This window comes from Triticum aestivum, chromosome 4A (assembly GCF_018294505.1).
Source record: "Triticum aestivum cultivar Chinese Spring chromosome 4A, IWGSC CS RefSeq v2.1, whole genome shotgun sequence".
Lineage (NCBI taxonomy): Eukaryota > Viridiplantae > Streptophyta > Magnoliopsida > Poales > Poaceae > Triticum > Triticum aestivum.
In genome coordinates, this window is record NC_057803.1 from 66,332,313 (window position 1) to 66,350,745 (window position 18,433).

Consider the following 18,433-nt stretch of genomic DNA (forward strand, 5'->3'; position numbering starts at 1 on the left):
TGTTGTTATTCATGATAAAAGCATCGTAAGATGGGGGGAGTGAAGCAAGCACAATATCTGTACCGAGTGTCCGAGGAATTCCAAATTCCAGAGAAGACAATCTATAAACATAGGAGCGAGATTCACTATATGCTCACTCATTGAGGAACCCTCTGTCGTCTTGCATTCAATCAAGGCCTTAGTTATTTCAAAACTTTCGGTCCTTGTCTGCTTCTTGTACAGAACTTCCAGAGACCCGATTATGAATTGAGTGGTAGAACGTTCAAAACGTTTTTACAGTTTAGGATCCACGCAAGTCAACATGAGGCACTGGACTGACTCCATGCAAGTCAACATGAGGCACTGGACTGACTCATAGTCATCACCACGAGCAGTGAAAGCATACAACTTCTTTTGGTGCATCCTTTGCAGGAGGGTCACCCAGGGGTTGATCCAGCACATACTCCTTCTTTGTACTTCTGAGAACAAATCTCAGGTTCCGGATCCAATCCGCAACGGGAGGAGGAAGGGGCCGGCGATCGGCGTGGAGATGCAGGAGGAGCGATTGCGGGAGGATAAAGGACAGTGTACTCACCTTCTCCATCACGGTCTCTTTGCTTCCCCATGGTCGATGAGGGAGATATCTCCAAAGGCGACACCGCGACGTGGCTGCGGGAGCGAGGCCAGGGCGAGTTGTTGAGCAGAGCGGGGAAGGATAACGAGGCGAGTCCCTTCTTTTCGGCTGCTTTCTTTAAAAAAAGAGAGGTTTGAGGTTCTTTTTTTTATGCTGAGAAAAAACTACAGTTTGGTAAATATTATAGCATTAAAACCACAGTTGTTAGGGGCAATCAAACAACCCATTGTAAATAAAACTATGGTAATCTAAAAAATGATAGTATTCTTGAAATGGTTAGAAAACACTTTGCTACCAAACGGGGTCTTAATGTTTTTATTCCCTAGCAACGCACATGCATTCAACTAATGGTCCTAGATGCTACCACTTCCTCGGCCAATTACACCCTCCGATGTATAGAGCTGCTCATGAAACTCCAACGTCATGTGCTCAAGCATGGACGAGTCCTCACAGATGGTTCCATCTTCACGTGTCAAGGGTGTGGTGTGCGTCGACCAATAGCATCATTCTGGCGCTGACCCTGGTTTCATACTAGCCCATGGGCCCAAGAAAATTGACGGGCTGCACTCATCAGCAGTTTGGCTAAAAAGAACAACGAGTTTGTTGTATTCATCTTCTTTTGCTAGCACTCTGTGCCACATTATTGACTTTGGATGAAATCAATTCCTTGCAGCAATGCACTACTCGCACTCCCTCCGTTTTTATTTATTCCACATATTAGTTTTAATTGGAGTCAAACTTTATAAAATTTGACCAAATTTTAGAAAACAATTGAACATTTACATCAACAAATTTATATGATGTGAAATACATGCAATGATATATATTTGATGGTGTATTATGTTAATATATTTTTTACAAACTTGTTGAAAAAATATGAAGTTTAAGCTTAGACAAACCTAATATGCAAAGTAAATAAAAACAAAAGGAGTAGTGAAAAATGAGACCTTTTGCAACGTCTACTTGCGATGGGCGGCTCCCCCACCCCTGCCACCGTCACGTGTGTGCCACAGTAGGCACCAACGTTTCCCATGCTTGGACGGCCCCAGAAATACAGCCGTTGCGGCGGCACCGGCACGGTCCACGGCCTACGGGCACAGTCTCGCGTGCCGCCCATCGGATCCCATTCCACGGACTACTCCAGTAAACAACCCCCGTTGTCTCGCTGTCTCCGGGTCCCACGTGCAGAACTCCCAACGCTTCGTGTCGGTAAAAAAAAGATACTGTGCTACTATCGCCGTTTCAGTTCTGTCGGTAACTTCACCCGATCGCCTTCTACTCCCCAAATCTCACTCTTCCTTCCCACATACCCACCTCCAACCTCCAATCACTCTCCCCCCGCCCCAAAACCTTCGTCCGCGCAAATCTCACCTCGCTCTCCCCTATCCCGCTCCACTCCTCCAATAATGCCGCTCCGCGACGGCTGCCGGCGGCGGCTCCAGCGCGCCCGCGGCCTCTGTCTCGCCGCGGCGCTGTGCGTGCTCGCGCTCGCGCTCGCGTCGGACGCCTCGCCGGCGCCGGTGTCGCTGCTGGGCATCAACTACGGCCGCGTGGGAAACAACCTGCCGCCGCCGCAGGCCGCGCTGCCCCTGCTCCAGGGCCTCGGCATTGCCCGCGTGCGGCTCTACGACCCCGAGCCCGGCGTGCTGCGCGCCTTCGCCAAGACCGGGATCGAGCTCTACGTCGGCGTCCCCGACCAGTGCCTCGCCGCGGTCGCCGAGCCGGCCGGCGCCACGTCCTGGCTCAAGGACAGCATCCTGCCCTACCTGCCGGACACCAAGATCGTCGCGCTCACCGTGGGCAACGAGGTGCTCACGGGCAACGACACCGCGCTCACCCGCAACCTGCTCCCGGCCATGGAGTCCCTCCACGGCGCGCTCGCCGCGGCAAACCTCGACAAGCAGATCGCCGTCACGACCGCGCACAACCTCGGCGTCCTCGGGACGTCCTACCCGCCCTCGGCGGGGGCCTTCCGGAAGGACCTGCTCCAGTACCTCTGCCCCATCCTCGACTTCCACGCCAAGACCGGCTCGCCGTTCCTGGTGAACGCCTACCCCTACTTCGCCTACTCCGACGACCCCAAGGGCATCCATCTGGACTACGCTCTCCTCGAGCCGAGCAACCCCGGCGTCCCGGACGCCAACACCGGGCTGCACTATCCCAACCTCCTCGTGGCGCAGGTCGACGCGGCGTACCACGCCATCTCGGCGGCGAACAGCGCGGCGGCGCGGACGGTGGAGATACGGATCTCCGAGACGGGGTGGCCCTCCGCGGGGGACGCCAACGAGAAGGCCGCGACGCCGGAGAGCGCGGCCCGGTACAACAGCAACGTGATGCGGCTGGTGGCGGAGTGGAAGGGCACGCCGCTCAAGCCCAACGTGCCGCTGCGCGTCTACGTGTTCGCGCTATTCAACGAGAACATGAAGCCCGGGCCGGCGTCCGAGCGCAACTACGGCCTGTTCAAGCCCGACAGCACGCCGGTGTACCCGCTCACGTACAAGCCCGCGCGCGGCGACTTCACCCCCGGCGGCAACAGCACCGGCGGAGACAACGGCTACTACGACATCTCGGCCGCGTCGCGGGAGCCCACGGTGAGCTCTAGTCTATTTCTCTCAGTTGTTCATGCTTACATTGACCTTTAGGGGTTTGTCTGCGGAAGGGGGATGACACTTTAGGTGATGGCATCATTTCTCGCTGCTTTTGCGCACTCGAGAGTGCACATGCCGTAGGTTGACCACGGTCGACTCTCAACGCAGTTCAGATTGTGCAATTAGAAAAGTTTCCAGCGTAATCAACATCAACGTCAGTTGTTTATTCCACACAGATCCAGATTCTGGCAATCGTCATCTCGAAAATTAGGTGTGACCCCTCCGTCACCATCGACCAGATTCTTGTTTCCCCCCTGAGTAGGAACTCGACATCATTCTCAGGTTTCAAAAAAACTGCTCACTTTCCTTGTGGAAATAAAAAAGGCTTCCAAAATAAACAAGTAGATCTGGTGACTCCAGCAAGAGATAGTAGATCTGGAGTTCTCACTTCCTGCTACTTGATAGTCAAAATGCCAAATGCGCGTCTAGAATCGAATGAAGTCTCCGGCAGGTGTTCTTTCCGGGACCGATCTGATTGTCCTTTTTCTCAGTAAAATCAATGTTCCTCATTTTACTGCTTTCCTCATGTGGCGTTTCTCGTTTGTTTTTGGCTTGTGATTCAAAAGGGTTGCCGGTGGACATGGGTGCAAGCTGCTGTGGCAGGAGGTGCGGCTGCTGCCCTCATGGTCGCAGCCTGAGGTACTGAGATCATCATGGAGTGTGCCACTCGTCTTGATGGCTGAGATTCAGGGGTCGGTGGATAGGACGGAATAGAATTGCCTGCTCTGGAGCAATGGTGTTGATGATGATGATGATCCTGATCCTCTGCACGGCGTTCTTTTGCCGTTGTGGTTGCTGAAGACGAAGACTGAGACCGAGATGTGGATCTGGGTAAGCTGATGAAACGATTAATTTTATGGCATCGAAGCTATGTATTTCATCTTGGTGCCTTAAAAACCGCTGATCGTTGGGACTAAAATAGACCCAAATCAGTCGGTTTTAATTGCCTTTTAATAGAAATGTTCTCTTGAGTGGTACCCCAGTACTGCTATCTATAAATATGCATGAAGTACAAAAGCTGAAGCCCAGTATCCCTTTCCAAATAATGAAAAATAAATTAAGTTCATCTGAATTCGTCAACTTCGAGCGGTTAAAATAGTGTGATAATGTTGCGATTGCTCAAGTCCAGAAGGTTAGGCCAACTCCACCGCGTTGACCCTATCCTGTCTGGCCCCGTCCGTTTGGAGTAAAACGGACAAAGGAGGCGGCTCAGCGCGCGACGGCCCGGACTCATCTTGTCCGTTTTGTGTCCGGGCCGACCCATTTCGAGCGCAAACTTGCGCCGGGTTTGGGTCGCGGCGGACACCAAACGGACGCGCGCTCGTCCGCGTCGGGGCCGCGTGGCAGGCGGCCACCTACCTCCCACCCGCCCACATCAATGCGCACAAGCGGGCGGCCCCACCTGTCATCCGCACGTCGAGCGGTCGCCGTCCTTCTTTAAGTGGGAAGCATGGACGGGTCGTCGTCCACACTGCCCCACGCCACCTCGCGGCCTCCTCAAACCCGACAGCGGCGACCACGTCCCAAACCCTAGCCTAGACCTCGTCGGCCGGCCGCCCCGCAGCCATGGGCCTCTGAAACTACGGCCGCAAAGGCAGGCATGACCGCGAGGCCGGCTCCTCGTCGGGACGCCGCCGCGGCTCGGTGAAGAAGGAGCCCGCCTCGCCATCGCCACCACGCCGGGCCCCCGCGCCGCCCGCCTTCTCCATCGCGCCCACGTCCGCCGGCGAGAGCGACCGGCATTACGTCTGAGCGTCGGTGTGCCGCCGTTATTGGGAGACGAGGATGCCGCTCCCCTGGAGCGACGCCCATCTCCCCAATAACTGGCACCTCTCCGCCGACCAGGTCCCCATCCCGCCGGTCCCGACGAGCGGCCGTGCGCGCGAAGAGGAGATCGAGCGCCGCCGCCGTCTCCTCTCCGACAACCTCTTCTACGACCCCAGGTACGCCGCCGACTCCGCGCTGTGGGACACCTGGTTTCGTGACGAGCACGACACCAGGCGCGCGTCCTTCTTCGTCGGCACCTTGACGGGGCCGCGGCGGCCATGACAGGGGCGCGCCCAGGAGCGCGGGCGTAGGCGGGTGCGAGGCGTCACGCCCACGCCGTCGCCATCGCCGTCTCCGTCGCCCCCTCCACCTCCTCGCATGTCAGCGGAGGAGGAGGCCCGTCTCCTCAAGCGTGTCATGGACGACTCCATGTACACGCACGACGAGCGGCAGTGGGACGGCCTGGAGGAGGCCATGGCCCTCTCTGCCGCCGGGGACGTTGCCTTCCCGGAGCTCCAGATGGTGGCCGTGGAGGACGAGAGGAGGGAGGACCCGTCGGCCGCGTTCCAGCAGCTGCTGGGCCAGGGGTGGCGCTGGTCCTGCACTGCTCCGGAGATGTCCGCCGGCGTGGGCGTGAACTGGTGCCCCACTCCGCCGCGGTCACCGGAGCGGGAGGCCTCGCCACGGGAGGAGGTGGTGCAGGCAGCTCCGGCCGTCCAGCCCGCCCCCGTCCACCACGCACCTCTGGCCCACCTGTCGACGTCGTCGGACTATGTCGACCTCGTCAGCGACGACGACGACACCGGCGGCCAGTGAAGACGGCGACGGCCACGGCACCAACGGGCGCGGCAGGAGCGCGCGGGAGGCGGCGGCGTTTTTTTATTTTGTTTTATATGTTAATTATGAAAAATGGGCCTTTTAAGTGGCCGTGGAAACTGGGCCGTTTTGTGGCTGCCCCCTATATATATTTTATATTTTTTTAAATGTGTTTATTTAGTTTTTTAGTTATTTCGTTTTAGTTTTAATATTTCTTTTATTCATGTCCACCCCGGACACGATTTGGGGTGCGGCCGCGCGGTGCGCGCACGCACGACCCATTTGACAAAGGCGGACACGGGCGAACCCATCGGCGCCCCAAAGGGACAAAATCCGGCCAATTCGGACGTCCGTTTGGGATCGTGCGGTGGAGTTGGCCTTAAACTTTTGAATCTGGCACAACGATCAGAAAAATGGATTCGGTAAAAGGTAACCAGTGCCACACGTGAGATCCTATCCTTCTTTATGTTGTGTTGTTGCAGTCAGATACTCATCAGAGATTCAAACTTCTGGGTACTGCCTTATGTTGTGCATTGTTAATTGAATGTCTTGTATAGTAGTACTAGTTGCACACATTTTGGTTATATAAACGAGACAGCCGTTACTACTCTTTTTTTTAAGTTGAGCAACCGTTACTACTTAAGATAAATAAATTATCACTCCTTGCTAAAAACAGCTGAAAAGTTGGGAGCGTCATGTTGGGCCTCTTTGGAATGCACATCAATAGGACGTTTGAGAGTGCAAAGTTTTGGTGGGCGGGTACATTGGAGGGCTTTATTTCAAATGATTCAAAAATGATACTCCCTCCGCCCCGATGTAGTGTCAAACGAGACGGAGGGAGTACTTCCAAGTTCGAAAAAATATGAAAAACATTCAATGAAAACTTGTACATATTCGCAACGTATCTATAAAATTTCGTTCAAAAATATTATGATTTGCAAGCTACACAAAAAGAAAATCTGGCTCAATAACAACAAAAAAAATAGCCCAGCCTCATGTACATATTTGTTTTTTCACATACACCACATATGAAAGTATATTTTTATGTAAATTTTCCTGAACGCGATGTAGAAATGTGTTTTTTTGTACAAAGTCCACCATGGAGCCCGTCCTCCCTATTTGCTCTTTTCGGTTTGACACATGGCGAATCCTGCATAAATAGAAAATTACATCCCATATGCACAGACAAAATTTTCAAGAGGTGAGACCTCGCACTAGGATTCTTCTGGAGTTCCAGTATGAAAATCACTACTCTACCAATTTTTTCATTCCTTTGAACCAAAAGAGCAAGTAGGCTGCAGTTTCTTAAAAAAAAAAAACTGTTCGATCCAAAGGTCCCTGCCTCACGTGCGCTGTCAGTCCTTGCTGGCCATCCCTCGTCTCTTTCGATTGGCTCCAACTCAGTGCGAGCGAACAGACAAAACCAAGCACAACTGGCACCACCATGGCGACATCGTCAGGAATCTTCATCGTTGTTTTCAGGAAGCACCACCATGGCGTATCGACAATGTCAGGAATCTTGATTGTTGTTCGGTGCTAGTCTCGTGACGATGATCGAGATTTGTACCGTGCGCCTGGATGATTGTTCCGCGACTAGCGAAGTTCCTTTTCTTTCGCCAGGAGCCCAGGACTATCAAGCAGTCCAGCGATGTACTGTAGCGACGGTCCTTTTTCCTGCCTCTCGGATACATATGAACCTATTTTAAAAAACGCATTTCTAAATTCTAAAAAAATCTTGAATTTTTTTGCAGAGGTATGTCTCCATGTTCTACGTGCATAAAGTTCATAGAAAAATAACTTTTTTTGTGGCTTGTGCAAAAAAGACAAAAAATTATGTCATGAAACACTATTTAGAAGCACTGAAATTTGTTTTTTTTTTTGCGAAGGCAAAATAAAAAGACATTTTTTCATAAAACTTTGTGCCACGTACAAACATTTGCGAACATGTATGCGTGATATTTTCTTTTGATTTTTTGACATTTTAAAACGTGCTTAAAATGCATTTTATGAAAAGTGGATGCATATGCATATGCCCATGGGTTCAGATGGTGCCCTCTCGCCTCTCTCCCTCTTTTAGAATCTGCTATGGTTCCTTTCATATGCCATTTTCAACCCCGTGTTGTGCGCCTCTGCCTTTTGAGTTTTGTGCTCGGGTGATCCCACTCCCGATCAGTAGCGCAGGCGTGCAGCACGCATTCAAAGGCCTTAGGACGGCGCTGCTCAACGAACCAACCACTTAGAGCAACTTCAATCAGGCGACCCAAACTGTCACACATGTCTGTTTTAGTTGAAACGGACCAAAACACCGGCCCAACATGTGGAACCAAACCTAAAACATATCCGTTCAGTATTCGTCTGGACGCATTTCAGACCCATATTTGCGCCCCACGAACACGAAAAAGAGGAGGCGTGTCCGTCGTGGCCCCACCTGTCGGCCGCCCAACCACCGCCTGCGGTCGTATTAAAAGTGGCCACCTACCTCGGGCCCGCCTGGCAATGGGTGAAAGCTGCGGGTCGCCATCGTTTTTAATGCAAGTGTGCGGGGGAGGGGGGAGGGGGGGTCATCTACTCCCCTCCACCCGTCCACATATAGCCAAGCTTGCCCCCTCGCCGGCGACAGCCAAACCCTATCTCGCCATGGGCTTCTTCGGCAAGGGCAAGGGGAAGTTCTGCCCAGCTCCAGTTCGTCCCGCACGCCGCCGCCGCTGGCTCCATGTCACGGCGGGTCGCCACAGGAAAGGGAGCGGTTGTACATTTCGATGCACCAGGCGCAGTGACACTGGCAGTGCCGGCAGCCGCTACCCTATCTAGATTTCAACCTGCCCCATGAATGGCATCTGCACCCGCACTGCATCCTGGTGCTGGCGGTGGTCGGTGTGGGCGTACGCCCAGAAGGTGCACAGGTGTCGCAAGCTGCTGACGTCGGAGCAGCGGCAACTCCCTATGTACGCGCGGGACTCTCCCAGCTGGGAGGTCTGGTTCGTGCTCGAGTACAAGGAGGAGCGCCGCTGCGGGCAGTTCAACCCCGCCATCCCACCGCCGCCCTGGGTGGTCAAGCCGGAGGAGGATGAGGAGGAGGCGGCCTACCAGGCCGCGCTGGAGGCGGTGACACAACGCGCTTTGGAAGAGAGGAGGCGCGACGAGGACGCACACTGGGAGGGCCTGGAGGAGGCCCTCGCGCTGTCAGCGGCCGACGACTGCATCATCCCCCCGCCGCCAGCGGCGGCGCTACCCCAAGCCCAAGGTGGAGCAGCCGCCTACGGAGCCCGAGCCAGAGCGGTACCAGTAGAACGGACAACTCCGCGAGTGGGTTCGCGCGACGACGAAGCAAGAGACGGCGTGCATCCAACAATGAAGGGCGCGCGCTGGAGGAGGAGCGCGTCGAGGGCGAGCGACGGATGGAGCTGGAAAGCCGCTGGGCATGGGAGGAGGAGGAGGAGCGCACCCGCCGCGACGTAGAAGGCGGCGCAGGCCTGGGAGGCGGCATTCCCATGGGCTGGCCCGACGTTGGAGTTGATCGACCCCACTGGCCTAGGGGGACGATGACGCCTAGGACAGCGCATGAGGGGACGCACTTTTTTATGTTTTATTAATGTTTAAGTAGACTTTCGCCATTGTTTAATGTTTAATTATGTTAAGTTTGAACGTGCGTGTGTGTGCAGTTTTCTTAAGTCCGTGCAGAAAAAAATTGTTGGGCCCGCATTTGGTGCATGCGCCGACTCAAATGACAAAGCGGACGTAGTCGTCGCTCGACCAACTCAGATAAATAAAAAGCGAATAAAACACTTATCCATTTGGGTCGGCGCGTTGGAGTAGCTCTTAGCACAGCAACATGCGAAGGACACACAACCAAGTTTTGCGGTTTACAAGATTTAGAAAATGATTTAAATATGTACAACCACACAACGATTGTCAAAGGTTCTACGAGTTTAGCTACCACATATTTTGTCGGTTTGCTGCGAGGCAAGGGGGACCTTGAATTTTCCTGGTTCTACACAGAAGTGTTCTTACGACATCTTTGAGAGCGTCTCTCAAATGTTCGCAAATGTTTGGATCGTGGCGTCTCCAACGTGGTACCACAAACATCCATGGACACGTCTACGTGTTTGAATTCCCGCAAACCAGACAGAAACTACACAGAGGTTTGCGGGCGTCCGGATCTTTGCCATGTATGGCTCCGACATCCTTGCCCCACTCAAATCCCCTCCCCCGCACCATTTTTCTCCAACTCCCCCTTGCTCTATATTTGCCCCCTCTTAGTCCGGTGCCACCATCATACCACTCTAGCTACTGTCCAGGCCTTGTTGGACGTCTGCCGGCCCACCCACGTGTTAGTCGGCCTTGGACTACACTATCATCCATCCCAGATTCGTCCAGAGCTAGGTATCCTCATGGACACCACACCCGACAAATGTTCGACCAAATAACAATGAGCCCTTTTTTACGTTCTCGTTGATTCTTTGGAGCAAGCACGATGGTGGGATATTTGGTGATGGAGGATGAGTTGTTATGCGATGCAGAGTTGACCATGAGTGCAAACTTTGTAGACATGAAGCAAGGGGGCTCAGTTCTTTCACAAAATGTGCATTCTTTGTTTCATAGGCAAAAGCATTTTGCGCCTTATAACTTGTACATGATCTATTATTGCAATGTGGAGTCTCTAGCCCATTGGTGGTACACCATCTAAAAATCCGTCACGAAGTATTGTGGTGCGATCGCGTGGGTGCAAAGAAGTTGGCCACCGGGCACGCCAATCATGTAGATCATAAGTTTTGCTTCTTGTCACTCTACATGTTCGTCAATTCATCGATTCACTCAATGTTGCAACTTGATGATCATCATGTTGTATATCCCGGACGCGATGTCGCATTGTACCGAAGAGCAAAGGGTAGGCCATTCTCGTTGATGCATTGTTGGATGAAAGTTAGGGGGCATAGCGGCTGGATAATAACGTTTGCGGATACTGATGCATTGTTGGACTCGAGTAATGTTGAATTTGGATCCATGAATTGAAAAACTTGTTGAACATCCGGTAATATTGTTGTAGTATTTATATTTAAATTATTGTTGCGCTAGAATGTTATTTATGGATGAATTGTGTTATTGCTATTCCCTCTGATTTATTTTGAGTGCTACGGACATAGAAAAACCCAGAGGCGGACGTTTCATGGATAGGGTTGGATGGGCGGCTCAGTGAGTCCAATTTGGGGGACGCTGTTGAAGATGCCCTTGGTGGTTTGTTTGTGCCTTCAACGGCAACATCCTCATGGAGAGTGCAATGCCATCGAGAATGAATGTACTCTAGTGCTTTATCATAAGAGTGGTTGGGATCCCTCAAGTGTAAGGGTAATGTAACCTAGGAGTAATTATCTCCCTCTGTTAGAGAACCAAGGTTAATGAAACTGTAGGATTCACCTAGCAAAACAAAGTGAGCGGTACCTGCTCACAAAACACAAAACACGCTTGCCCCCAACACGACAAGGGGGTTGTTAAGCCCCTTGTCTTGCTAGTTACAAGATTAAGCTACAAGTGATAGAGATAGTTGGTAGCAAAGTAAAATGGTAAATTAAAAGTAGCAATTGTGATGAAGATTTCAGTAATGAAGAATAGACCCAGGGGGTATAGGTTCACTAGTGACATCTCTCTGGGAACAAGCTAGTGGTGTGATGAACAAATTACAGTTGGGCATCGATTAAATTGCAATGTTTATATTTATGACTATGATCATTTATGGTATAATAATATCATATAGGCATTACATTTGTGATAAGTAGACCATTACTACATATACTAATGCTCCACTCAAGGACCGCTATCAAACATGCATCCTGAAGTGTTAAGTTTAGAAGAAGAAGATAATTGCAATAAGCATGATGACATAATGTAGACAACAAAACATCAAGAAATATGATGAGACACCGCCGTTTTATCCTTAGTGGCAACAATACAATACGTATCCAGGCCCTTATTGTCACTGGGTTAGAGCACCGCTAGATTGGAACCCACTACAAAGCACTACTCCTTCTAAAGGAAAATTTATCAAACTTGGCCAGAGTAGATAGATAGATCGGAGCGCATGCAAAGCTATTTAATTATAAAACAAGAAAACCTCAAAAGATTCAATTGTATTCAACAAAAAGTGATAATTCATCATATCCCAACAAACACATCCACGAATTACATAGAGTTGATCCCGATCATGTAAGACAGCTCACGGGAACATGGTATTGAAGATCCGAGAGAGAGAGAGAGAGAGAGAGAGAGAGAGAGAGAGAGAGATCTAGGTACTCCTATGGACCCTAAAGTCCTAAGGGAAATACTCACACATGGTCATGGAGGTAGCAAGGTTGATGAAGAAGCCTCAGTATTGGACCTCCCTTGGAACAGAACCTTGCGCGGTGAAAAAATTCGGATGAAAATACCTCAGAGGGTTTCGGTATTTATAGGAATTTATGGCAGTGGCAGTAGGGCCCACACGACCAGGGGGGCCTCCCTAGACCCTCGGCGCGCCAGGTGGCCGTGTGGGACCTCCTTGGCTCCTCTAGTTATCCCTCGAGCTTCTTGGAACCCTCATGCTCTAGGAAAAAGTATTAAATTGGCATGGTATTTTGACCTTTTCGTAGATATGGATTTCATGTAAAAGCAAAAACATACAGAAAACAGTAATTGACATTGGGCACTAGATTAATAGGTTAGTCCAGAAAAATAATAGAAAATACTATAGAAAGTATACAAAAGTGGTAATATATTAGCATGGAACAATAAAAAATATAGATAAATATGATACGTATCGGCATCCCAAGCTTAATCCATTTCCGTCCTCGAGTAGGTAGATGATAAAACTAAGGATGGCAATGGGTAGGGTATGGGGCAGGTAGAGCAATACCATACCCATACCCGTGTAGTTAATGTGTACAAAATTCTACCCATATCCATACCCACGGGTATGAAACTTTACCCGTAACCATACCCGACGGGTACCCATGCCCATTGGGTACCCAACGAGTAGATCAAATAGTACAAAAGTTATTCGCAATTTTACATTCATCTATAGCATATTTGACACACAAAAAACATTGATCTCAACTCAATAACAGATAGATGAGTACATGGCAATTACCTAAATTCAAATTGACAATTGGTGACAACTTTAACATAGGTTCACAAAGCACATGACATAACTTTAACATAGGTACACTTGAGAATCACGGGTAAGGTTCACATGTGAGTATAAATGGGTAGGGTATAGGTATATCCATGGGTAAAAGGCTATACCCGTGCCCTACCCATGACTTAACTGCTAGGGTATGGGACTACTAGTGGGTAGATAATTGTGCCCATACCCTGCCCATGCGGGTACGGTATCCATGAGTACCCGTATCCATGGATAAAATTGCCATCCTTAGATAAAACAAACATAACTTTTGATGTGCAATGCTACGTAGCATAATCTTGATCAAAACAAGATAAAGGTGATTCAAGGCAATAATTTATAATTGATAACAAGTAAGTAGCATCAAAATGTGTAAACAAAATTACTGTTTTTTTATGGATTAATATTTCCATGTAATAAAATCAATACTCATATGTATCACATTCATGGTTCCAATCACCCAAGGCTTTATTATATTCAAACAATTTATGATAATGCAACCTAGAGCTTCAGTCATAACTAAATCCATAACAAGCCATTTTCAACTACGTAACACTTTGCTCAATGCCCAAGTCTGATATGTCTCCAACGTATCTATAATTTTTTATTGTTCCATGCTATATTATATCTTGTTTTGGAAATTATTGGGCTTTATTATACACTTTTATATTATTTTTGGGACTAACCTATTAACCAGAGGCCCAACCCAGAATTGCTTTTTTGCCTATTTTAGGGTTTCGCAGAAAAAGAATATGAAACGGAGTCCAAACGGAATGAAACCTTCGGAAACATGATTTTTGGAACGAACATGATCCAGAGGACTTGGACCCTACGTCAAGCAATCAATGAGGAAGGCACGAGGTAGGGGGGCGCGCCTCCCCCCAGGCGCGCCCTCCACCCTCGTGGGGCCCACGTTGCTCCACCGATGTACTCCTTCCTCCTATATATACCTACGTACCCCCAAACTACCAGATACGGAGCCAAAACCCTAATTCCACCGCCGTAACTTTCTGTATCCACGAGATCCCATCTTGGGGCCTTTTCCGGAGCTCCGCCGGAGGGGGTATCGATCACGCAGGGCTTCTACATCAACACCATAGCCTCTCCAATGAAGTGTGAGTAGTTTACTTCAGACCTACGGGTCCATAGTTATTAGCTAGATGGCTTCTTCTCTCTTTTTGGATCTCAATACAAAGTTCTCCCCCTCTCTTGTGGAGATCTATTCGATGTAATCTTCTTTTGTGGTGTGTTTGTTGAGATCAATGAATTGTGGGTTTATGATCAAGTTTATCTATGAACAATATTTGAATTTCTCTGAATTCTTTTATGTATGATTGGTTATCTTTGCAAGTCTCTTCGAATTATCAGTTTGGTTTGGCCTACTAGATTGATCTTTCTTGCAATGGGAGAAGTGCTTAGCTTTGGGTTCAATCTTGCGGTGTCCTTTCCCAGTGACAGTAGGGGCAGTAAGGCACGTATTGTATTGTTGCCATTGAGGATAACAAGATATGGTTTATATAATATTGCATGAGTTTATCCCTCTACGTCATGTCATCTTACTTAAAGCGTTACTCTGTTCTCTTGAACTTAATACTCTAGATGCATGCTGGATAGCGGTCGATGTGTGCAGTAATAGTAGTAGATGGAGGCAGGAGTCGGTCTACTTGTCTCGGACGTGATGCCTATATACATGATCATACCTAGATATTCTCATAACTATGCTCAATTCTGTCAATTGCTCAACAGTAATTTGTTCACCCACCGTAATACTTATACTCTCAAGAGAAGGCTCTAGTGAAACCTATGGCCCCCGGATCTATTTTCCATCATATTAATCTTCCAATACTTAGTTATTTCCTTTGCCATTTATTTTACTTGCATCTTTATTTCTCTTTATCATAAAAATACCAAAAATATTATCTTATCATATCTATCAGATCTCACTCTCGTAGGTGACTGTGAAGGGATTGACAACCCCTTTATCGCGTTGGTTGCAAGGAGTTTATTTGTTTGTGTAGGTGCGAGGGACTCGTGCGTGGCCTCCTACTAGATTGATACCTTGGTTCTCAAAAACTGAGGGAAATACTTACACTGCTCTACTGCATCACCCTTTCCTCTTCAAGGAAAAAGCAACGTAGTGCTCAAGAGGTAGCAAGAAGGATTTCTGGCGCCGTTGCCGAGGAGTCTACGCAAAAGTCGACATACCAAGTACCCATCACAAACCCTTATCTCTCGCATTATATTATTTTCCATTTGCCTCTCGTTTTCCTCTCCCCCACTTCACCCTTGCCGTTTTATTCGCCCTCTCTCTCTCCGTCCTCCCTCTCTTTCTCTATTTTGTCTCTTTTGCCCCTTGCACTTTCCGCCTTTATGTCTGAAATCAGGGAAATTATTGTTGATATGGACAATAATAATATCATGAAAAATTCTGATGCTCCTGCTGAAGAACCCCCTATCTTACATACAAAAAAAATTCCAAATTGGTAGTGGTAATATTATTGGAAAAGGAGTTATCCAAGATTTATTTACTTGTGTCGGTGCTTTGCCTTCTATTGTTAGATCTATCCTTCATAGAACTAGTAGTCTTGCGGACGCTATCGCCATGCTTATAATTGAACTTGAAAGACAATTTATGCACATGCATCCTTGCATACAAAGGATTTTCTTAGAATTTTATAATATTGAGTATTCTTGTGTTAAGCATGCCGCTACTATCTTTTTGGCTCATGAGTTTAGATTCATAATAAAAGAGGCCAAATAAATCTTTGCGCATTATAGGGTGGACGCTTGCCGTCCTCCCATAGAGGCTATCCTTTTTGATCAAGAAGAAATAATGCGTTTTCAATCTCTAGAGTATGTTGCTTTCAATGAAAATCTTAGAAAAAGGGTTCCTACTGATGTTCTAGTTGATAGAATTTCTAAACTTAATAATGATTTGGCTATTCAAAATAATGAACTAGGATATTCTCTTGAATATAGGCTCACAAAGTTCTGTCAAAAGAATGCTTATAATGATGAATTGGTTGTGCACTACAAAGGACCAAAGGAGGAACCTATACCTCCCAAAGTTGATCTTGGGGACTTTTGTCCCATTAAATTTAGCCCTTTTGATTACTTTTGCTTGCCTCAAAGAAAACTTTCTACCGAATGTAGATAATATGAAATGAGTTTTAATGATTTATCTTGTTATTATGGCAATACCTAGATCTATTGTAACATCCCAAATTTTCAATTTGGAATGTTATACATTAGATCATCAATGCATATCATATTTCTTTTGCATTCTGGTTGATCCTAGAAATTCTACGCAACTCAATGACCCACGGAGAGAGTTGGGGATTTCGATATTTTCATATTTGAGTTCTCTCAAATTTTGAGAATAGGATCATTTGATTTTATTTATTTTATCATCAATTATTTCTATTACAAAAATATGAGAGAGGGAATAAAATGACTTTCCCAAAATAAAGAAATATTGAGGATTTAATAATAAAATCAAATAAGATTTTATTTCGGAGTTTTTCGGTGTTTTATTTGAATTTAGGAAAAAAGTGTGTTTTTAAAAATTGCATTTAGGTCCCAAATAAATGTTCACCTTGTGAGGCTTGATTTTAGAAGCCCGTGAAAATTTATTTCGGAATTTTTGGAGTCCGTTTAGGATTTCTTTTTATTCTTTTCTTCCGAGCGGAATATTATTAAAAAAACCACGCCCGACTGGGCCAAGGGCCCAGCCGCCGCCGTCTCCCGCTCGAGTAGCCGTCGGACTCGGGAGGAGTCTGAGCCGGAGCCGCCTCGCCGTCGCCCGACCCCCTCCCCAAGTCAACCCCCTCTCTCTCTTAAATAGCCGCCCCACCACCGCCCTCTCCTCACCCCGCCGCCCCACACCGTAGCCCGCCCCCGCCGCCTGCGCTGCTGCCGCCGCCGCCCCGCATAGCCATCGCCGCCGCCGCTGCTGCGTCGCCCCGTCGCCCCGCATAGCCACCACCGTCGCCTGGAGCCCGCCGGAGTGCCTCGCCGGAGGTATAGCCGCCGCTGCTTGCCGTTCGTTTTTTTTTAAAAAAACCGCCTCGGTTTATTTTTTTCGAAACCCTAGATCAGTTTATTTTTTTCTGGTTTATTTAATTAGTGAATGTTCACCGATCCGTTTGTTTTAGCGAACGTGTTCACCGGTTAGTTTCTGTTAACGAACGTCCGTTCGATTAACTGTTCGTCAGTTTTCTTTTCTCGGATTAAATCCGCGATTTTCTGATCGCGATTCCTGATCCGATTTTCGTTTTAGTTTAACTTTTCGCTCGTTTATCGGAATCAGGCGATTCAAGCGCCTAGGGATTCGTCTCGAAACTCTCTATCTGTTTAATCAACATAAACAAGATTTTGCTATTGTAAAATTTTCCCTAGATCAAAATTGCTAGAATGAAGTTGTTTTCTTTCGCCGTTTGTCTTTCGTTGCTTCGTTCGATTTGATTCTTTTGCCAACCGGAGTTCTTAAGTTGAACCTTCTGGTTAGATCTCTTATTTGAGTTTTACCTGTGCATTAGATGAGTACTTATTGTATGCTCGTTTGTTTGTTTGCGATAGAGTATCCGGAGTGCGCCGCCTGTTACTTCGAATCGCTAGGTTTCCCGGATCATCAGCAAGGCAAGTAACATTTTGATCATACCTTCTCTACTACCCAGTTTTATTGCATTAGATCAATCCTCACACATTGCATGATTAGGATCTAATTAAATTGTGGGATGGGAAGTAGATGAGGTAGTACCTATTACCAGTTTATTTTCAAACCTTTGGGAGTTACTTCTACGTTTGCTTATTATGCCATGCTATGCTAGTAGACGTGGATTGGGTGAGTGAAATCCATGACAGATGTGAGATTGTTAATTAATGGTTTATCTAAGGTGGCAACTTAAACACACATCTGGGTGGATTGAGGCACCTGGGTATTCCAGGACTTGCCTGTTTTCTTTTGGACCGCCACCCAGGCTCAAAGGGATCATAAGACTATTCATACTAGAAACTTCCGTGTGCAGCCACAAGCTATTATGGGCTCTAGCATAGTTGACTAAGTTGTGCGAACTCTTACAGTGGTAGACTAGCAGATGTAGGGGATGTAGGTGGTACGGTCTACCCGATCGTAAGGTGCTAGCGCTTCTGAAAGACTATGTCTCGGTCATCCGTCTTCTCAAACACCATGTAGTGCGAGAAACCAAACGGAGGCGATCGAGTCTTGTGGGGAAAAGTGCGCAAACCTCTGCAGAGTGTAACAAACTAATCATGATTAGCCGTGTCCCCGGTTATGGACATCTTGAGTATCTAGTACCTGGATTTTCATGTGAATCTCAACATGTTACTCTAAATTAATTTTGTTGGGTTATGTTTAATGATGATGCTTAAATTGGGGTTGAGAATGTTGTCAACCATTCTCAATGTTTAACAACT

General features: G+C 48.0%; 1 protein-coding gene across 1 annotated transcript; it reads left to right on the top strand.

The window, feature by feature from the left end:
- Positions 1-1,902: 1,902 nt before the first annotated feature.
- Positions 1,903-4,327, top strand: LOC123085173 (glucan endo-1,3-beta-glucosidase 10). The gene is made up of 2 exons (XM_044506774.1): positions 1,903-3,204; positions 3,828-4,327. The coding sequence occupies exons 1-2, from the start codon at positions 2,020-2,022 to the stop codon at positions 3,897-3,899; spliced, it is 1,257 nt and encodes a 418-aa protein (XP_044362709.1). The 5' UTR covers positions 1,903-2,019; the 3' UTR covers positions 3,900-4,327.
- Positions 4,328-18,433: the final 14,106 nt, after the last annotated feature.